Here is a 22662-nt window from a genome sequence, read left to right on the forward strand (position 1 = left end):
AGGAAGGAAGGAAGGAAGGAAGGAAGGAAGGAAGGAAGGAAGGAAGGAAGGAAGGAAGGAAGGAAGGAAGGAAGGAAGGAAGGAAAGAAGGAAGGAAGGAAAGAAGGAAAAGAAAAATCGTAGATTAAGAAGTAATCTTAGAATCAAATACAAATCCTCTGTTTAGCAAGAAAACCTTTACAACCTGGATCTAGCCTACTTTTTCAGATTTATCATACATTACTGTTTTTTGTCCACACTAAATTCCAGCCAGCCTGGTCTTCTTGCTGCTCCTAAACACAAAATATCCTATCCCCATGCCTTTACATAGATTGTCTGTCCCCCATGCCTTGAGTACACAGTCTCTCCTCATCCTTGCTTCTCAGAAATTCTAACTTCCCTCAAAGATCAATTTAAGTACCATCTCCTATACAGAGCCTTTCTTGATCTTTCCAGCTACAAGTGCCTCCCCTCCCCCCCCAAAAAAATTACTTCCTGTTTATTTCTTACATGTTTTTTTGTGTGTGTACATAGGCACACAAAAGTGCACACACCTTTATATGCATCTCTGTGTGCATGTGTATGTACTATTTCACCTAATAGAATATAAATTCTTTAAAGGCAAGGATTGTTCAATTTTTGTCTTTGTAGCTCCAACACAGAATAGATGTTTAAATAAATGTTTGCTGATTGATTGATTGATGGGAGGATAGGGATACCCACTTGGTGGAGTGTTTAGGAGATCCCTGGGCCTGGATGACTTTCAACTTCAACTATAATAAAAGGCAGGGTTTCTTCCTAGAGAGCCTGGCTGAGTGAATGTCAAGTATATTTTTCAAGAAGGAACCCACAAAATGCCACCCCCAGGAGTTCTTTCCCTTACTTAGGCAAATGATTTGTTTACATTATGGAGCCTGAGCTGAGGGATGGAAATCAGATTGAAAAAACCACAGAAACTCTGAAGTTGTCGCTTCCAGCTTGCTTGGTGGCTCCCAGAGCCCTTTGGAGACAGATCTGGGTGCCTTCCTTTCCCCACTATCCCCCACAACCACCCTCCCCCACAAAACCAATGAGCCTGACTTGGTCTTCCTTCCCTTTTCTCCTGCTTACTCTTTCTGGACTAACTACAGCTTGGGAATTATCCAGAATGCTTTAGTACTCAGGGGGAGGGGGAGGGGGAGGATGGTTACCATAGAGGGGATTCCCAGAGAGGGAGTTTGGTCCTGACTACCCAAACAAGGAAAGCCTTGACAAAAGGGTGGGAACACCACCCGTTGCCTATAAGATCTGAGATCAGTGGTCCCACAACTAAATGTGGAGTGCTCTGAAGCAAATGGGTACAGAAGTAGTACAATTCATTTTAAGAGACATTGACTGAGTCCCTACTACAGTGCAAGCCCTGGTAATGGGAACATAAGGGAATACAAAGATTAATCCCATGAATAAGACACAATTCTTACATTCAAGAAGCTTATGGTCTAGTGCAGATGGGGTTGGGGTAAGGAGTAGAGACATAAGGCCATGTATACAAATAAATGTAAACAAAGAAGAGTGTGAAAATGCTTGAGAGGCACAAAGTATATCTCTGTCTGAACGGATAAGAGACAGTTCCATGGAGGGAGAAACATTTTGGCTGTGCCTCAAAGGGTGGGTGGGTATTATGGTACAGAAGGGAAACACTGAATATGGAGCCTGAAGGCCTGTGTTTGAATCCTGATTCTTTCTCTTGTTCACTCTGTGACCCCTGAGTAAGGTACTTCAACTCTTTTTTTTTTAATTAATTAATTAATTTTTAATTTACAGCATTCAGTTCCACAAGCTTTTGAGTTCCAAATTTTCTCCCCCTCTCCAAGATGGTATGCAATCTGATATAGGCTCACTCCCAACTCTTTTTTTTCTTTTGAGAAGGGAAGGCAGGGCAATTGAGATTAAGTGACTTAACCAAGTTCACACAGCCAGTAAGTGTTAACTGTTTGAGGGGCTGAATTTGAACTCAGGTCCTCCTGACTCCAGGGCCAGTATTTTATTCACTGCGCCACCTAACTGCCCCCTTCACTCCCAACTCTTAAGTCTCAGTTTCTTTATCCATAAAATGAGGACACTTGATTTCTAAGGTCTCTTTCTAGCTCTAATGTTCTGTGAATCTATGATACTCTAATTTCAACTGGAAAAGATAGAGGAAGGGGGTAGGAGGGCATTCCAGGCACACAGGACATTGTGAACAAAAGCATGAAGAAAGAAAACTACCAAACATGTTCAGAGACTGTTAAGTGGGCCAGTTTGGTTGGAGCATAGGGCATGAAGGGAGATTGAATCCAGATCATGAAGGGTTTTATACATGAGGCCAAAAGAGTCTGGAGTTTATTCAGTAGCCCCTGGGGAGCTGCTGGAAGGTTTTGAATAATGTTAAATACATTCTTAATAGCATGAAGGTCAAACTAGGGAAAATCAAGGTAGGAAGAAGGTATAGAAGAGTAAAGGGGGGTGGTTGAACCTGGGGTGCTAACTGTGTGACCTCGGGCAAGCATTTCATCTCTGAACCTCAGTCTATCTGTAAAGCAAGGAAGTTGGATGAGCTCATATCTAAGTTTCCTTTGAGAATTTGTGGCTGTGCCACATTTTTCCAGAACAAGGACAGTCTGCTGTCTTTGTTGCAGCTCTTTCCCCCGAACTTAGATGGAAATGAGATCTTCAAGGTTATAGCAGAGGCTGCCTCTGAGTCAGTCTATTAGTCAGTGTGTGTTTAGCACCCATGTGTGCACAGCCCCACGTCCACAAGAGGAGCGTCAGGGGTTGGCTTGCAAACAGGCTGAAAAGGCAGCTGCTTGTATAGTGTGACACTAAAAGAGAGCCCAGCTCAAAACTATCTCCCCGACGGTGCTGCGCTGCTGCAGGATGCTCCTCTTATCTCACTGGGAATTTCCACTATGAGGTTAAACAAAAAAAAAGAGGCACTTACTGTGTCCTGGGTGGGATGTTTTTCTCTCAAAGGTGGACAAGGCATCCCAGAGTTCTAAGAAAGGTATGAAATTGCTACAACTCACCCACCATCTGTTAAATTCAATTCAATAAATATTTGAGTGTCTACTGTGTCTAAAGAGACAATGCTGGGAGAGATACAGAATTTAGATGAGAGATGATCCTTAGCCCCATGGAACTCACAGTCCAGTAAAGAAATAAAACCAAGACATTTAACTATAATGTCCAATATTGCAGGATAAATTCATTTGTTGTTGCTGCTGCTGCTATTCAATCGTGCTGACTCTCTGTGACTCCATTTGGGGTTGTCTTGGCAAAGATACTGCAGTGTTTTGCCTTTTCCTTCTCTAGCTCATTTTCCAGATGAGGAAACGGAGGCAAACAGGGTTAAGGGACTTGCCCAGGGTCACAGCTAGTTAGTGTGTAAGGTTAGATTTGAATTTGTGAAGATGAGTCTTTCTGATTCCTAGCCCAGTGCCACCTAGCTATCCAATAAATGCATTATTAGAAAGGTGGGAAAACAAAGTACATATCCAAGGTGGGGGCAGGGGGGCAGGATGTCCAAGGCAGCAGTTGTAGGGAACCGAAAAATTTAGAGGAGGACACATAAGAATTTGAGATAGGCAATGTGGGTCCTGGAGTGTTTGAGTACTGGGAGAAGTTTTCTTCAAGAGCCAAAGATGAACTTTGCTGTATTTCTAGTTTTGCTAAGGCCCAGTGAAGGATGATATGCGGGGTGGAGGGGGGGGGGTGGCAACCAGTATAGCAAGTTTGGCAAAACCAAGACACCATGAGATGACCTAACAGTTACAAAGCAAAATTTCAGTAAGTACAAATGAGAATACTGTCGATTGAATCCATGAATTCTGAGGTAACACAGAGAAAAGGAGTAATAATAGCCCCAGTGTAGGTGGGGTTAATCTGGGAAAACTGCTTTTTTTGTTTATTTGTTTGGTGTTACGTGACTTGCCCAAGGTCATACAGTTAGTAAGTGTTAAGTGTCCGAGGCTGGATTTGAACTCAGGTCCTCCTGACTCCAGGGCCAGTGCTCTATTCACTGTGCCACCTGGCCACCCTCTGGGAAGACTTCTTAAAAGAAATGAGTCTGGAAAGTACCTACACCAAGCCAGGCACTGTGTTAAGCACTTTTTATAAAAATCATTTCATTGAATCCTCACAACGACCCTGCAAGGTAGATACTATTATTACCCCAATCTTACAGTTGAAGAAACTGAGGCAAACAGAGGTTACATGACTTGCCATGGGTTACACAGCTAATAATTGTCTGAGGCCAGATTTGAACTCAGATCCTTCTTGACTCTAGCCCCAGCCTTTATCTGCTGTGCCACTAGATGCTTCTAAGTAGGCATAGTTTCCAACCAAACTCTGAAAAAAGAGCAGGAATGAGAAGGTTGGGGGAAAAAGAGACATTTCAGAATAAGTGATATGCCAGGGGCAGGGGGGGTGGTGAGGGGCAGGATGTAACAAATTCAGCCAAAAGGGCAAATAAATATTTCAGTGGATAGACTTGGAGTCAGGAAAACTTGAGTTCAAATCCTGACTCAAACACTTACTAGCTCTGTCCCTGGCTCATCTTTGCTGAGGTCCAGTTTCCTCATTGGTAAAATAAAGGAGTTGAACTCCAAGGCTTCAAAGGTCTCTTCTAGCTTTAAGTCAATTCTGCTAGGAAGCAGAATCCATGGAGGGAATTCACTAGAAAAGAGGTCAAGAACATTTTGAAGCTAGGAGGCAAAGAATGACTGAAGGCTAGACTGAGGGGTTGGATTTGATTTAAAGAGCAATAAGAAGATATAGATTTATGGGGCGACTAGGTGGCACAGTGAATAGAGCTCCGGCCCTGGAGTCAGGAGGACCTGAGTTCAAATCTGACCTCAGACACTTTACACTTACTAGCTGTGTGACCTTGGGCAAGTCATGTAACCCCAATTGCCCTGCCCTCCCTCCTCCAAAAAGAAAAAAAAAAGAAGCTATAGATCTGGGATCAAGGAAAGGGAAAGGGGAGGCTATTAGCTCACAGATGAATAATAGCTTACATTTATGTAGTGCTATGAGGTTCCCAAAGTTATATCTATACATTATATCTATTGATCCTCACAACCCTACGGGGTAGGAAATGTAGGTTTTATCCCCACCTTTGTTGTTTTTGTTAAGTTATTTCAGTTATATCTGAATCTCAAATTGTACTTTCTTGGCAAAGATACTGGAGTGGTTTGCCATTTCCTTTTCCAGTTCATTTTACAGATGAGGAAACTGAGGCAAACGGAATTAAGTGATTGGCCTAGAGTCACACAGCTAGTATATGTCTGAGGCCATATTTGGACTCAGGAAGATGAGCCTTCCTGACTCCAGGCCCAGTGCTCTGTGCACTGCACCATCTAGCTACCCTATCCCCAACTTATAGATGAGGAAACTGAGGGTCAAAAAAGTAAAGCAATTTGTCCAGTCACAAAGCTAGCAAAAGGCAGAACAAGGATTAAAACCCAGGTCTTCTGACTCAAAACCCAAATTCTCTTTTCTATGCCATCCTCTGTGACACTGGTCCTAGTGGAACACAAGCTAAAGACAAAAGAACGGTTGAGTTTTCTACTCTCTCTACTTCTGCTATTTGGAGTTATCAGTTCAATTTAACAAACATCTATTAAACATCTACTGTGTTTACAAAGCACTGTGCTAGGCCTCTTGGTCTCGTTTCCCATTCTCAGCAGTTTTTCTCCCATCTTGAGTTGGGATAGGGGCTCCTCAGGCTGAAAGAGCAAGATTAATAAATGTTCATTGAGAGTGAGGTCTGACTACCATCACTGCGGTACTGAGATGGGAGTGGGGGAAAGAAGTAGATAGAGAGGCAGATCTCAGCTCCTGGACTCATTCATGAACCAGATAAGTGGCTAAATTGGGATGAAATTGGTAGAGGAAGAGGAAGCAAAGGAAAAGCCCTTCCCCACACCCAGTTTCATTTCCTTTTCCTTCCCAGGGACTTCCTGACCTCCAGTTCCCACTTACTACCCCAAGTTTCTCCCCTCTCCTAATTGGGCTCTTGCAGTAATGAAGAAGGACGAGTGGGCTGTTGCAGACATAGTCTCATTGGTGCTGTTCTTTAGGAGATTACCACAGTCTGTTTTCTTAACTGAGAGCTTTATAAACCTGAAGAGATCAGAATATCCCTTCCATTATGATGTTTTTCTTCTCTGGACTGTGCTAGGAAGCTATAAAACCAATTCTTCCTATAAAGTAAAGAGGTAAAGTATAGGAAGGAAGGAACAAGCATTTATTAAGCACCTACTACATACTAGGCATTGTGCTAAGTGCTTTACAAATATATCATTTTATTTGAAGTAAAATCAAAGTAAACTTTAAAAGTAGCACTTTATTCTGGACACTTTGATGGACACCTTCCTTCTCTTTATACTTATCACAGCACCCTCTTAAATAAGTTTTCCTAGTAAATTATAATTTCCTAGTTTCTGTTTTATCCAAGAAGGTAAAATGCTGTAGGGAATAGAATGTAAGAACTGAGATCAGGCAGACATAGGTTGAAATCCTGCCCCTGATGCTTACTAGCAATGTTAAATCCCTTGTCCTCTCTGAGCCATATGTACCTCACTAAGATGAAAAGCTACAGACAAAGCTATAACTGTAGCTGTATCTGGATGCAGATCTCTTTTTGCCTTTGGAGATCCCAAATGCAGAAAATCTCCAACCACTGGAATAGTTGACATATTTTACACTGATTACCTTTGAGGCTGGTTATACCCGGCGACATCTAAGAAAGCCATTTAGTCCAGTCTCTAAATGATTTTGCTGGTTGGGGTCTTTCTGGGAAGGGCTTCTGCTGCCAAGGGTATAGGGCCTCAGTCCCTGGGGGAAAGCTCTTCCCGGACCCTTTGTCTCTTCCACCTCTGGTTCCAGAGCTTTGAATCTCTTCCTTCAGAGCCTTGTGCACCTCCAACAGTCTTAGCGTCAGGATAAAGATGGGCTGGGCTGGGGCTGGGACCTTGGAAGAACTGATGAACCAAGAAGAACATAAGATGCCTGGAGCATGGGGGTGGGGCAACTGTGGGGAGCTGGAATTAGGAAGGACTGTCAGCTCCTATCAGCCTAAGAGTGTTCCATTACTCTATTAATGACACAGTACACTTTCAGACTTCTGGCTTTCTCCTTCATTCTTCCTGTTAAAACCTTCGCTCAGGAAAGGATACAGTAAATTCATTCATACTAAGATGTTGCTAGCTCAATGTTTTCCACACTGCTTTTTAACAGAGGATCAAGACTTGAGGCAAAGAAACAAATATCTAACTGTGAAATTCTAGGATCTGGAAGTAGGTGAAAGAAGTACTTTTGGGTAGGGAGAACTTCCTGGGCCCCTGAAATCACTCTGTTCTCTGGATATATACCAAGTCTGGCCCTAGGTGGGAAATAAGTACATATGAGTGAGTAAACTGCCTCAGAAGCATCCACTGCATACATTCTGCAGATGAGAGAAACCCACCCCAGAGAAGTCTGCCCTGATGGAACTCCTCTGGGAGGATGATGGCAGAGATCCTACCTGACCTTCATCTCCTCTCCCCTTACAGATGTGGATGAGTGTGTGGAAGGCACTGACAACTGCCACATTGATGCCATTTGCCAGAACACTCCCCGTTCCTATAAGTGCATCTGCAAGTCTGGCTATAGTGGAGATGGAAAACACTGCAAAGGTGAGGCTGGGGAGAGGAGGCACCTGGGGAAGGAGAGGAGAGAGTCAGCCAATGGGACAATGGGAAATCATGCACAGTCCTCAACTGGGAGGGGAAAGACCTGCCTTCCTCTAATCTTGAGGCCTTCTGTCCTTAGACTCCAAATCTTGTGCAAGGAGAGAAGGAACTCAGGAAGATGTGGGTGTTTGATGGTGAAATCAGTGGGATGAGAATTGTTTTAGCCTTTGTTTTCCCTCAGATGTGGATGAGTGTGAGCGGGATGACAATGCCGGTTGTGTACATGAGTGTGTTAACATCCCTGGTAACTATCGATGCACCTGCTACGATGGCTTCCACCTGGCACACGATGGACATAACTGTCTGGGTGAGCAGAGGGACTGGAGGGAGGAGGGAGGGATATCACAAGCATTTTTCAGCCAGGGAAGTGGGACAGCAAAAATTCTCTTTTCTGAAGGGTTACTTGCCATGACTAATATCCATACCTAACAGCCTGGGAGCCTGACTTCTCAGACAAGTGAGAAGGGGTTATTTTCTAACATGGAGCAGCCCCTAAAGATGAACTCATCCTGTGCATGGATAGAAAAATTCCAGGGGAACTGATGGAAAACACCCTAATTTTAGGCACCTTGAGGTAAATCTAGGACTGTTTCTGGAGCCTCAGTGCTTGGAGTTCAGCAATGAGGAAGCCCCTTGAGGACCCTGAACTTCAGGTCTTGGACTGTGTAGATCTAGGATATTTGATAGGGAAATTGCTGTGGCAATGGAAAGGTAGAACAAGGAAGTGGTCTCTGCCCAGATTCTGCTCAGGTGTAAAAACTGAGGAATGGAGTAGGAAAGCATTTGGGATGGAACCCAGTAATAACTAGCATTTATATGGGGCTTTATGATTTACATGTATCATCTCAACTGATCCCCACAACAACCATTTGAAGTGAATGCTATTATTATCCTCATTTTACAGATAAGGATGTTAAGGCGAAGTGATCTGTTTAAAGTCACACAACCAATAAGTGTCTGAGACAGGATGTGAATTCAAGTCTTCTCAAACTTCAGGTCCAACAGTCTATCTAATGCACCAACTAGCTGCTCCTAATTTATTGTTATTCCAGGGCCAAGGAATGAAAGGAAATTAGAAGCCACAGGACCATGAATGGAGGGGTAAAAGGGGTGATCTGACCCCATGAGAGCAAACTGGACCAAGCTCTACCTCACTCAACCTCCAACTTTCCAAAATTGATTATTTCCTTGACAATATTAGCTAAGGAAAGCCTTCTCCCTCTGGGACTCAGAAGGGACAAGCCAAAGCTCCTTGGCTTGAGTTCCACATTATCCTCCATGTTCATTCTGTGCCTTCATGCCCTCACCTTCATAGCCACCTCAGTCAACTACCCTAGACCCCAGTCTGTCCAAGGTTCATACCCTGGTCCACTCTTTCTTTACTAATATGCCTCCTGCTCTTATATTAAAGAGCTCCTGGCATTCTGATTTGGGCAACTGGTGGGTGGGAGATTCTAAAAGCCACACAAGTCAGACAGGAAAGCTGCCTTAAGGGCTGACCATCTCAGACTCCTGAGTTCTTTTGACACTTCTTGCCTCCCTGGAGGCTTAGTTATCCTACTGAGAAATGAGGCAGAACCCCGAACAATAGGAGTGAATGAAGGTAGGGTCAGATATGAAGCAAGAGCAGAGTCAAAGAGAGAGAAAAGCAAAGAAAGAGGAAAAAGGGATGGGAAAGGATTGAATATGAAAACCTGAACAGGGACAGAGGTGTAGAGAGAGATGACGATAAGAGTAGAGGAAGAGGTCTCCTGAACTTTCCCTGTTGGTGATCTCAAGCCTAAGAACCAATGGGATTGGGGTCAGCTTCCTCTGCCAGTGTCTGTAGCAGGGAAGGGGAAAGGGAAGGGGAGGCATCCGGGGGTCCTCAGAGGAAGTGCCTTTTCCACTTGGGTCCAGCTGAACAAAGATGTGTTTGGAACTGATGTTACTTGGAGCTGCACTGGAGAACAGGGTGTAGGAGATGCATTATAGGGCCTGAAAAGATCTGAAAGCCCAGGAACTGGATGGCTGATGGCCATTAAGGAAGCTTGACTCAGAGGTGTGAGGGGTGTAAATCTGGGGTGAGAACCTCTCTGCCCTCTTTCAGTCCCCCAGAGCCCAGGGTGTGGCCTGGCTGTTCCACTATCTTCCTCCATCCCTCCCTCCCAGACTGCTAAACTTTGTTTTGTTAAACCAAAATAGGAGAGGCTGGGGAGCGTGGCAGTAAGCCCAGGCTGGGGGCAGCGGGAGGGGGGAGTAGGAATGGTGGGAAGGGGAAGACAGAAGGAGAGAATATCAGTGCCTCTGGTCACTGCCCCACAGAGCGTCTGGGACTTGGACTGCATTTCTTCTCCCTTTGCTCTGATTTCACAGCCATAAAACCCTCACTAAATTTATTTCCTTTTTTTTAGTCTTTTTTTGGTTTCCCTTACCAGTGTCATAACTCATTCTCCATCTCCTGAGATTCCCTATTTCACTAACTCGTCTTCCAGCTTATTCTTCTAGGTCTGGGCAGAAGGGTATTACATACCACCTATGTGGGACCCATCAGGAGACTCCCTCTCCCCACTTCCCTGACCTTGAGCTTTGCCTTTTTTCTGGTTTATATTTCCATCTTAAGCAGAGTAGGCAATGGTGTGTGCCGAATTGGGGTTGGGGGAGCGGGAGGAGACTTGCTCCAGACTGCAACACATTATGGTGTAGTGAGGAGACACTCAAATTGTAGTCTAAAGAGCTGGATTTGACTTGTGGTTCTTCTGCTTGCCGTCTTGTCTGACAGCTGGGACACTGAACTTCCTCTGGACCTCATTTTCCTCCCCTGTAAAATGAGGGGGCTGGACTGTGCTCACTGACATCCCATCCAGACCTTTCTCCTGTGATTCTCTCTTCCCAGGGCCCCCATCTCAGGCTTGGGTGTGGGGATGGAGAGGAGGTGAGGAGGGACCATTGAGTTGTCGTATCCATCCACCCTCAGGGGCTATTTACTTACCCTACCTCACTTCCCCAGGTAGTAGCTGGTCCCCAAAGCTTCCTTAACTTTTTTTTTTTTGATCTGCAGATCTGGATGAGTGTGCTGAGGGCAATGGGGGCTGTCAGCAGAGCTGTGTCAACATGATGGGCAGTTACGAATGCCTCTGTCGAGATGGCTTCTTCCTCAGTGACAACCAGCACACCTGCATCCAGCGGCCGGAAGGTCAGTCCCCAGAGGCAGAGAGTAATCATTTCCTTTCCCCACCCTCCCCAAGCCCTTATTTCTATTAACTGCAGACCCTTCTCATTCTTCACCACCTCAACCACGTGACTCTACTCTCCTACGTTCCCTTCACTATGCCCAAGGGTTCCATGAGACCTTAGCTCCACAGGGTCACTGTAGGTCACAAAAGAAGGTAGTCCTATAGGAGTCAGTGTAGAACCAATCGATGTTGGGGAAGAGCTGAGTGTACGTTCAGTGTGATCTCAGACCGGCAGTTAGCATTGGACTAGAAACTGATATGGACTAGGGGGTAAGGGTTGGTATAATAATAATAGTAACAATAATAGCTAACATTTATGTAGTACATACTGTGTGCCAGGCAGTGTGCCAAGTGCTTTCAAATTACTATTTCATTTGATCTTTACAACAATCGTGGGAGGTAGGTGTTGTTATTATCCCCATTTTATAGATGTGAAAACTGAGACAAACAGAGGTGAAATGACTTGCCCAGGGACACACAGCTAGTAAGTGTCTGTGGCTGCATTTGAATTCAGGTCTTCCTGACACCAGGCCCAGAGCTCTATCCGCTGGGGCACCTGGCTGCTTAGCTGTGCAGGATTAGGTATAAGCTCAGCATGGTTATAGGACTGAAGTCAGTGTTGGGGTAGGGTGAGTATGAGGTGATAGTCAGCATAGGTTTGAGAATAAATATAAGGTTGGGGTAGGTATGGGGTAAGTGGGATTGTGGGTAGTATGGGGTTGGGGAATCCATGGGGGTGCCCTGTGCATCCAGGTAGGGTATACCTCCAGACGCCTGGGCTTGCCCTGGCTTCTGTCTCACTCAGAGGGTTCAGTATTCAGTCCCTTGTGCCACGCGCTCAGCCCAGCATCTGAAGACCTTCTATGCTGTGGGTTAGGACAGAGGCTGTGAGGTCAGATGCAGAGCAGAGGGGATGGGATGTTTTGGCCTTAGGGCAGTGGCAGAGGGAGTGAAACCTCCTCCACCATAGATCCCTTAACTACCAACACTGAACAGCAGGTACCTCCCATGTAAGTAACAAAGAACAAGAGAAGGGGGTCATAGTGACTTCACATCCTTTGAACTCTAATAGCATTTATTATCTGTCCCATTCATTGGACACATTTTACACTTGACCTTATGGTGTCAGCTAACTTTTCATATGTATGTCTTATCTCTCTAACTAGATTATTCCTTGAAGGCAGGAACAAAGTCCTATAATTCTATATCCTACTGTGTATAAATCAATAGATAGGTGCTTAGTAGGCATTTCCTGGTTGACTGAATAGAAGGCTGAGCAGACTGGGATATTTTGGGAAGAAGAACAAACAGGTAATGCTACATAACTGGAATAAATAGATGCTTAACCCTGGTTTATTGTGCCTGTCATGCAGTGGCACTTTAGTGCCCACAGGAGTGTGCTAGGAATAAGGAAAGGCCTCTCAGATCAAGGGTTAGCCACCTCTCTCTAAGATGAAATTGGAGGAGGGCTTAGACACTTAATTTGGGTCTTCCTGATCCCCTAGTCCTGTTCTCCTAGCAGTTCCCTGGTTCCCTGTGCCCAGCTAGTATACTTTTCTTCCCCTTTAGAAGGAATGAACTGCATGAACAAGAACCACGGCTGTGCCCATATATGCCGTGAAACACCCAAGGGAGGTATTGCCTGTGAATGCCGCCCAGGTTTTGAGCTTACCAAGAACCAGCGAGACTGTAAATGTAAGTTGTGCTAGAGAAAGGAAGGGAAAACTGCAAGGGATGGAGAGAGGAGCTCAGGGCAGGGGGGAGGAGGAAGAGAATAGTGGGGGTAAAGAAATATGGGGAAGGGAAGGGCCAGGGGACTCTGAAAAGGAACCACTAACCAAACTGGGTCAGTGTTCTTAATTTAGGAGTAGTACCTAGGGAGACCTTAACCACTCAGCACCTCACTATTCCCTCTCCCTGACTCACAGTGACATGTAACTACGGCAATGGTGGCTGCCAGCATACATGTGATGACACAGAACAAGGACCCAAGTGTGGCTGCCATGTCAAGTTTGTGCTACACACTGATGGAAAGACATGCATTGGTGGGTAAAGCTCTGGGAGAAAGAATCATGGGAACAGAGTGGCAAATGTGCACTGGGCAAGGGGCAGAGGTAGGGAGCCCAAATAATTACATGGCACCAAATGGGCAACACTGGGACAGATGCAGCTCAAGTGGGGGAAGGATGTCCTAGCTCAGCAGCCCTGGCATAACAGACATCAGAAACCTCAACTGCTCTGAGATGAAAGGGGAGAAGGAGGGGCACAGCCTACCATCTTGGCTGGAGGGGCAGAACTGGAGAAAAGGACCTGCTTGACCTTGACTAGGGGCTCAAACCAGAGAAGACTCTTGGGTTTAGCCAGTCCCTGACAGTGACTGACGGAATTGAGTAAGACCTGGCACAATCCTCTCTGCACACCGGGGTGTTGGGAGAAGGGGGTGAGGCAGTCAGGCACCTTTCTCACCTATAGAAAGCAGGGCCTGGAATAGGTGGGCAAATGGTTGGAATTCTTCTGGCTCTAGGGAGCTTTCCCTTTGTCATGTCACTTCCTTCCTTCCTTGTGCTCACTTTCTTTCTGGCACCTCCCCATTGCATCCACTCTCTCTCCTCTTTTCCTTCATGACTTGAGAATGGTATTCTCTCTCAGCTTTCCCCTTATGACTCTTCCATTCCTCAGCAGCTCCAGGCCCTCACCCCCTCAGTACCAGGCCTCTGTTCCCTTAGTCTTTGCTTATCTATATCTTGACTCTATTTTCTTAGTTTCTGGGTCCTACACACTGTCTCTCGGGTCATGGGGTCAAGTTAATTCAGTCCCATAGAGTTCAGTTCACTAAGCATTTAATGGATTTAATTTAATGGATAAGCATTTAATTTAATTTATTCTGTGTCAGGAAGACAAACCAATTTCCCAGGGAGGAGAGGGGAGAGAGGGGAAAGGCAGTCATTTCATCGAGGTGAGGGACCAAAAAGGGCTTTGACTTAGAGGTCCCTTTGGTTCAATTTGACAGGGTTCTGCTGGGATGAGTCTGGGCAGGGTTTGAATCCCAGGATACATAGGAGCTATTATGGCCAAGAGAATGTGGCTGTTCCCTGAACTAGTCAAAGCACACACCCCCTTTTTTTTCACTTCTCTCCTTCCACATTTTCATTGTTTTCATTGATGGGCATTTCATAACAGCCACTATGGATAATAAAATGACAGGAATCCTAATACCAGTTTCCATTTCTCTAGCACTTCAAAATTTACAAAGCATTTCCCCCACAATCAATATTATTAGTCTTATTGATATAAGGAAACTAAAGCTACAGAGACTTAAATGTTTTTGCCCAAGATTACACAGCTAGAAAGGAGAAGGTGGAATGTCTTAGACTGGTCCCTGAACATCCTAATGATGTGAACCTTGTGTATCATTCAATATCAACAGTCTCCTCACCCCAGAGATCCAGCCTTTATACTCTAGGCAGTGCCTAGGTACCCCTCCACAGACCCCAAGAATAGAGGGGTCCTTTTATACTCAAAGATCTCCATGATTTTTTTTTACAACTTCCCTCAGTCACCTGTTCAAAGGATTAGCATGTCTCATGATTCTTCCTTATTTGAACTTTAAATCCCTGCCACTACATTTTCTCTAGATATATTCATCTTCATTAATTAAGACTTTTTTGTTATTCATAGTCTTCACTTTTTCAGGCTGGATTATTCCCTTCCCCCACCTCCTGATAATCTCTGGGGCTCTCTGCCCTGTGCCACATGTCCCCAAAGTCTCCTAAATCATGAAGCTCAGAACAGATTCTTGATCACAGTCTGGGCCACGCTTAAGGCTGGTAGAGAAATCGACTCGTTTCTTTGTATTCAGATATTCCACACATGCTTTTTTTTTAATTTAAACAAGTATGCTGCACAGTGGATGCCTGTTTTTAGCTTGGTTTCCATTCTGATTCCCGTATCCTTTTCTGCTCTCCTATCTCATGACCGAAAGAGAATGCGGTTATTCCCTGAACTGTAGTCAGTCCCTTTTCCAACACCTCTCCCCTCCCCCTAGAGAGTTAATTTTCTGTCTTTCTCCTGCTCTCCACATTCTCCCCATTCCAAGTTTATTAGTGGAAGGAGCCTTCTGAAGAATGTTTGGGGATGACAGGGCTCTTAGTCTATTTATGAAGGCTGAGACAATTAGTCTCAGAGACAAGTAAAGTGCATTCAACTAGGATTTAGAAAATGGGAGTTTAGTCCATATCTTTACCATCAACGCAAGATGTGACCTTAGATAAATGGCCTAACTCTGGACTCTGAATTTCCCAACTGTAACATGGGGTGGGTGAACCTAGCCCCCTGTGTGGTGTAGTTAGTGAAACAAGATGCCAGAAAGTTAGAGGGCTCTGGAAATCAAGTGGCTATAAGAATCCCAGGGTTCATTATTTGGGGTTCTACTGGCTCCAGTCCACAGGGCAGGAGCTAGGTGTTTCCTGCCCATCATCTAAACAGCTTTTTTACAATGTCAAACAGGGGAGAGGCGGCTAGAGCAGCACATCCCCCCCCAGGCCGTTTCTAATGGTAAATATATCTGCTCTCCCCATGCTCCCATGCTCGCTTGCTCGCTCGCTTGCTTGCTCAGGGAGGGTCTAACCCGCTGGGGGCTCCCACTAACTGCATGCCCCACCAGGCCTGCCCCACTTAGGCCTGGCTGGGCCCCAGCCTATCAACCAGGCTCATCCTGGCAACCTGGGCATCAGCCCTACTGAGGGGACAGGAAGGAACCTGGGTGGCAGGAATCCTGGGTCCCCAAGAGCTGGCCAAAGAGTCTTTGTCGGTCTTGCTCATCTTTATTCTTTATTTCCTCTGCTCTCCTTTCCCTCCGTCTGTTCCTTCTTCTTCCCTCCATCTCCAATACCTCCCTCACCTCCTTTCCTTTGAGTTCCTAACTGTCCCTCAGACATAGCTGTCATTTCTTATCTTTTCCTACACTCTTCCGTACAGCTAAAGGTACAATCATCTCCACTTCTCTGTGTAACCAGGGAGGGGTATGCTGATAGTCAGAAGCCATCCTCCCCCAAAGGTACTTGCTTCTCAGGCCCCTGATCCCCCTAGTTCCACTCTCCTAACCCCCCAGACCTCTAGGACACTCCCCACAGTGGGGAAGCCAAGGGTTGGTGAACTGAAGAGCCCCAAGGATGAGAGACTTCAGTTCTCCTGTCCTGCCCCTGGTGCTGTTCTACTCACCTGGAAATGACTGCCTTGCTCTAATTACAGTAGCTAGTGCTTGGCTTTCTGGGACCATCTTAGACACATTTTTTTCTTAGCAATGTTGTCTACCTTCTGCTCCTTAGGACCCTAAGAAGGTGGTTGAAATAATGTTCCTATTCCCCTCACTTGAGGCTCTTGGTCTTAGCCCCACTTTCAGAACATTAGCGCCTACATCAAAGTTGGGATTTGGAGAAGATTTCAGGGGTTTTTTCCCAAAGTTCTCAAAATCTCCACATTGGTTTGGAGAAACGTGGGAGAGTTTTGAGTCTGGAAAGGGGATAAAGGATACCTCAGAGCAGTCCTGCATCCATTAAGATCCTACTTCTCCTTTTCGGAAAGTTAAGAACAAAACTCTAGTATCTAGGAGGGAGGAGGAAGAGGAAGGAGGTGAGTTGGACAAAACACTGCAGCTCATCTGAGTAAAATAGCATCCCTTTGTCATGGTCCAGGATCCACGTGCAAGGAGGGTTTGGGACATGTCAGAGAGCTCTGAGTAGAGAGGCAGAAGTGAAGCATTCCCAGGACATTCTGAATCCCGGTCCTGCTCCCCCTAGGAATGATGGGTAGGGCCTGAACATGTGGGTCAAAGATTCCTCCAGCTGGCAGCAGCCTCAAGAGCTCATCTCATTGATGTCCTGGATCCCAAGCTTCCGTTACTGCTGCAGAGATCCCAGAGTTCTTTATTAGGGGCTCCCCTAAAGCTGAAACCTAAGGATTTCTCATTTTAAAGGAGAGTCTCAGGTTTGAGAAAAGCCCCCACCCTCAGTGGGCCCCCTATTTTCAGTGCCTTGCATGGTTATAAGGGGCTGTTTTCCCTACATCTAATCTGAATCTCTTCTGTTGTCATTGAAAACTATTTCCTCTTGCTCAGGCTTCAGGGAAGAGGGGGAGCAGTCCTGACCCTCTCCCTTTCCCCAGATACTGATTCCTTCCAAGACTGGAAGATCTGTAGAGTCAGGGCAGAGATAACAGAAGGAACATAGCTTGAAAGTAATGGTTTTTATTTGGTCTCAAATGGTCTCCTCTTAGCTCTATGACTCTCCATCTCTCTCATCCCAATCCCTCTGCCTGCACTGTTTCTCTCCCAAATCCATCCTCCCCAAAACCCTACAGATGTCCTTCCTGATGAAATGAGAGAAAATGCCCATGTGAGCTCATGAGCATCTGGCTTGATTCCATCCAAGACAACACAAAAGGAAATAGCTCTAAACTGCGCAGACTTTAGGTTAGATGAGATGCATTTTCAGATGCCTGGGGGTGGAAAGTACTGGAATAAGAGATGTTGTGATGTCTCCTCTCAAGAAGAATAGACACATTTCAGCCCAGGACAGTTCAAGAAAGAGAGAAATAGACTCAGTAACCTCTGGCAATTTCTTGCCAGGCTAAGGATTTGAGGATACCGGGCCCAGTCCTTTAAGAGTCGGTGCCTAGACCTGCCCCTCCCCCATAGCCTCAGTTAAACTCTCTTCCCCACCCCACCCCCACCAGTCTTAAAAGAAGGGGATGGAGGATGGAAAAAAAGGGGAGCCCTATCTACTCATCTTTGTTGCTGAGAGACAGACCCACTCTAGCTCCCTCCACCCCTACTTGACTTTTTCCCCCTTTAAACTCCTCCCACCCCCACCCCCACCCCCCTTAAACACATTCCTGCTTGACAGCTCTGGCTTGTACCTGCCTCACTGCTGTCCACCTTGTTTCAATCAAGTTGGGGGCAGGGAAGCTGACTGCTTGGCTGCACTTGCAGGGGGGAAGGAGAGGGGGATGGGAGCCTGGACTCCAAGATTTCTCCTAAGACTGAGTGAGGGCACTGAGTGGGCTGAAGTCCCCATTCTGGACCTTGATTGCCTCCACTGACCTTGAGTTTGGGGGCTCCTCCTGCTCAATAACATTCTTTTCCCTCCTCCCCCATTTCCCCCCCAAAACAGAGACATGTGCTGTCAACAACGGTGGATGTGACAGCAAGTGCCATGATGCGGCTACTGGCGTCCACTGCAGCTGCCCTGTGGGCTTCATGTTACAGCCTGACAGAAAGACCTGTAAAGGTAAAGAAACCCCCAGGGAGGGCACAGGCTGGGGATGGGGGGTGGGAGGGAGAGACCAGGAGCCAGGGGTCACTTCCTCCCAATGACGGCATCCAAGGCCCATAGCAGTTGGGCCCAAGTCTCCCAAGCCTATGCCCATGTATGACTCTCTCACTTCAGAGAACAGAAAATATATCTCTGTCCTGCAGTTGGTGATGGATAGGACCCAGGCTACTCACCTCCCCTTAGAGGGTGGGGAGAAGAGAAGGGTAGGCTTTTTTTAACATATGTGTCAAAAATTCTTCTTAGCAGATACTCCTGCTCACTCCACCCCCAACTCCATCTCACACCATCATAGAATTAGGGTATTTAGGAACTAGAAGAGAACTTTAAGCGATCATCTTCTCAAAACTCTTCATTTTTCAAACTAAGAAACCAAGTCTTGGTTCTCAAAGGAGGCAGAGAAGTTGAGGGGCAGGGATTAAAAGGCAGATTTTTGTGGATTGAAATATATACAATTAATCCTTATAACCTGACCATTGTATAATGTGAAAGTATTTACAGATCCTATACTTGATTATAAGATGCCATGGGGGGGGAGGGGAAGGAGGGGGACAAAATGTGAAATTCAAGGAATTGTGGAATTGAATCCTGTAAACTAAAAGGAAACAAACAAATTAATAAATTAAAAATTGAATTAAAAAAAACGAAAAAAAGGAAATATATACAATTAAATTAAATGTAGTTTAACTATATTTATTTCAATTAAATTTCATTTATTTCAGTTTTATATGTAATTTAAATTTATTTAAATTTCACATTATATATAACTTATATTTTTATTATATATAAACTTTTTATTATATGTATAAACTTATTATATACATATACTTTTAAAAAACAAGTCCTAGAGAGCTGAAGTGACTTGCTGGGGTCATACAGTTCCTTAGTGGCAGAGCAAGGGCCAGAGCCCAGGTCTGCCACCTTCCAGTCGTCTTTTTTTTCCCTCACCATGCCATGTTGCCTCTCCATTTTTTATAGCTCCAGTTGTTCTATCCACATTTCTCAGCTTAGTCCAAGGGATAGAATAATACAATCTATTTCTATCCTCTTTAGTGCCCCCTTCATTCTGCCCACTTCCTAATCCAATTCCGTTTTCCTTTCTCCTCTTTGCCCTACATCCTTCGCCACACTCTCATCCGCTCCCAACCTTTCCCTTTCCCCCTACCTTGTTAAGGAATTGTGTTAGTAATAATTGACCCCTCCTGGTCTGGAAAACAAGCACAAGGGGACAGAGCAGGCAAGAGGAGGAGGAGAGGCCAGCAGTTTACCCCCTGGCTGTGCCCTGGTGCCTGATATCATAGGCACGTTCTCTGCCTGTTTTGATGAGGTCACCTCCTTGTGCCTTGCTCCTCTTAAAAATCTGGGGAGGTATTTCCCACATTTTCTGTTGCACAGTTGTCTCCCATAACCCCCTCATCTCCACCCCTCTAATAGCCAGTTCCATGGAGGAGAAGCAGTCATATTGAAAGCACTGACCCATCACTATTTATTCTATCCCTCCTCCCCTTCATCCCCTCCTTTTCCCAGGAAAGGCGAGTGGGGGCTGCTATAAGCTTTTTGGCCTTGTTCATTGTGTCTCTCTGTGGAACAGCTGCCTTAGAAGAAGGGGGAGGAGTGGGGGCACACGGGTCAGACAGCCAGGGTTAGGGGGCTTCCGGCTTGGGAGGACTTTTGACAGGTATGTTAAGAGCAGAGTAGAAGTCTGCCCTCTGCACTCCCTCCTACCCTCCCAACTGAGAGGTGAGTAGCCTGGGTCCTGTCTGTCACCAACTCAAGGAACTTGACCTCGGGAAGGAAGCAATCCCTACTCCCCCTTCTCCAAGCTAGTGCTGAAAGCTGCCTCAGGCCTGATTCTCTCCAGAGCCCTCCCAGCCTAGCCCCCCTGCCTGGCCTCTGATCACCCCCTCAGTTACCTGTCACTGGCTTCCCTCTATCTCTCCCTCCCAAACTGGCCCCTTTCCCAGTTTCTCCTCCCTTTGAGCTTTTATGCCACCTAACTCTCAACTCCCACCTTAGTGCCCCTTACCCAGGCCCCTCTCCTCCTCCTCCTCTTCACATTGACACTCTCAAGGGGCAAAGGAAGAAACTCCCTATGTCACCTCTCAACCACCTCCATGGGGAGGGAGGGAAAATAAAAGATGAGGCTACATGGTCCCTAGTGCCCTTCTCCAACTAGATTTCTGCCTCTGCCCTTTTTTCTCTTGGGGTCCTAGTCTACTCTCTGAGAGCTTAATGGTCCTCTTCTCCCCTACCCCCAACTCCTCATCTAGGAACTCAGCCCCAGGAAGGAGGAGGAGTCTTCCAAGCACAGACTCCCTTAGAATAAGAGGGAGGAGGGAAGAAAAAGGAATGAGAAGGGCAGGCATGGCGTCTAAGGAACCCAGAGCTTGTCCCAGGTCCTCTGATTCACTATGGCTCTCCCTTGTTACAGCGTGCTCTTGGGTTTGTTTGGTTTCTGTCCCTCATTTCATCTCTTTGCTTTTCCCTGTTTTTATCCTTAAAATCCTTCCAACTCAGACATAGATGAGTGCCGCCTGAACAATGGGGGCTGTGACCACATATGTAGAAACACAGTTGGCAGCTTTGAATGCAGCTGTAAGAAAGGCTACAAACTACTCATTAATGAGAGGAGCTGCCAGGGTGAGTATGAGCTTGGGCAGAGAAGTCAAGGGAACAGGGTTAGGACAGGGACTGTGGGGATGAAGGACAGAGAATCAGCGGCAGAGACAGGGAATTCTCTCTTTCTCTCTTTTTTTTTTTTTGGTGGGGGAGGGGGGAGGTAGGAGAGGGAAGGAAGGTGGGCATCTAAGACCAGGTAGACACTACAATAACCAATGACATGACATCCCCTTCCTTCTTCCCTGGTCCCTTAGGACCTGAACCCCTTTAATTCCTCAGTCCTCACCTTCTGGTGCCACTTATCATTCTTCTTTCCTCCTCTGAAATCTAGGCAGGGATCCAGTGGACTCCCTCGCAGGGTTGGGGGTGGGAGTAGGGGGTCGTGGCTGGGTTCTGTCATTCTACAACATCCTAAGTCTGTCCCGGCAGGTGGCAGAGGTGGGCATGGGGTCTAGATTACAGAACACAGGTTAAGGGGTTTCAGTCCCTGGGGAACACTGTTCGACTATCCCAAGTCTCGCCTCTAGATATCGATGAGTGCTCCTTTGACCGAACCTGTGACCACATCTGTGTCAACACCCCAGGAAGCTTCCAGTGTTTCTGCCACCGAGGCTACCTGCTCTATGGGCTCACCCACTGTGGGGGTGAGTCAGAGACCTTTCACCATTAGCCCAACCCCATCTTTATCTCCTAGCCCTTCATGCCTTCCTTAGCCACCCAGGGCCCTTACCTTACACCAACCCAGCATGACCTCTTTACCCCACCAAATGAACTAATCCTGTGCTGTCCTTCTAACTGTATGTACATGTGCATTGGCGCCAGAATGAATTATGATGAAAAGGAAAAGACAGCTTCTGGGAGGTCGGACTCCTGGATTCCCATGTCACAGCTCACCATCATAACATGTCGGCCCTTGAGGTCTTCACCTCCTCTGGACAGCAGGGATGGGGAGACTGCTGGGGGCTCAGAGGGAGAAGCTGATGCATACTTCAGACCTCCAAGTTGGATGGCATAGAGCGCTGCAAGTTCAGACAGAACTAAGTCATCATTCCTAGGCCATGGGCAAACATCCTATGTGGCCAGTATCCAATAAAAGTCTACTTGGAAACACGTGGACCTAGATCATTGAACCCAAGCAACACAGCTCTAGCCACTCATGCTGGCCTCACTATCCATAAGTCCATAAGACTGATGTTCAGTATTCTTCCAAATTGTCCTACATCACAAAATACATTGTCCTCCTCCCAAGCATACTCAGAGACAGCCAAGGACTCGGGATACTTCGACAGACCAAGCATTTATGATATGAGTGCTCCCTCTACTGGTGCAGGCTGCAATCCCTCCGTATCTTAGTAAATAGTGTTTCACATAATGCTGTGGTCAACTCTGTAAGACTAAGCCTCTCTGAACTTAGCTAGGCTAGACCTCAGAGGACAGTAATAACATCTGTTGTCTGGACCTCATCTGATATGCCCAAACATACCAGTCCTTAAACCCTCGTCCTTCCCGGGAAGAAGGTTTAGGAAGGGGGGTGTTACATGCCAAGGGAAGAGGTCTCCAGTAATAATTAATAATAATAATAACATAATCATAGCCATGTGCCCAAGGTTCCTGTTTACTTTATAAGCAGTTGAATGTCTGATAGCATCCTTCCCTAAGGGCCCCAGAGCTTTCTCCTAACTTTTCCCCTTGACTCCAAAGCCCAGTCTTACAGCTGGTTTAGTTGAGAATAGGACAAGTCCATCCCTTTTATAGTGTGGGTGTTTGGGG

General features: G+C 46.1%; 1 protein-coding gene across 4 annotated transcripts in view; it reads left to right on the forward strand.

Moving 5' to 3' along the window:
- The window catches only part of SCUBE3 (signal peptide, CUB domain and EGF like domain containing 3), a 54464-nt gene that overhangs the window by 18467 nt on the left and 13335 nt on the right, over nt 1–22662 (forward strand). The window contains exons 2-10 of one of the 4 annotated variants that reach the window (XM_069073508.1): nt 7551–7673; nt 7912–8037; nt 10771–10905; nt 12518–12640; nt 12874–12990; nt 15452–15499; nt 18115–18231; nt 20791–20913; nt 21420–21536. In XM_069073508.1, the coding sequence (XP_068929609.1) occupies nt 7551–7673; nt 7912–8037; nt 10771–10905; nt 12518–12640; nt 12874–12990; nt 15452–15499; nt 18115–18231; nt 20791–20913; nt 21420–21536 (1029 nt within the window). Of the gene's footprint in view, nt 1–7550; nt 7674–7911; nt 8038–10770; nt 10906–12514; nt 12641–12873; nt 12991–15451; nt 15500–18114; nt 18232–20790; nt 20914–21419; nt 21537–22662 lie in introns of all 4 variants that reach the window. The other 3 variants (XM_069073507.1, XM_069073510.1, XM_069073509.1) reach the window with 3 other exon arrangements.

The sequence above is a fragment of the Petaurus breviceps genome, unplaced genomic scaffold (assembly GCF_028583685.1).
Source record: "Petaurus breviceps papuanus isolate PSGF00001 unplaced genomic scaffold, PetGlider_PUasm1.0 90865, whole genome shotgun sequence".
Lineage (NCBI taxonomy): Eukaryota > Metazoa > Chordata > Mammalia > Diprotodontia > Petauridae > Petaurus > Petaurus breviceps.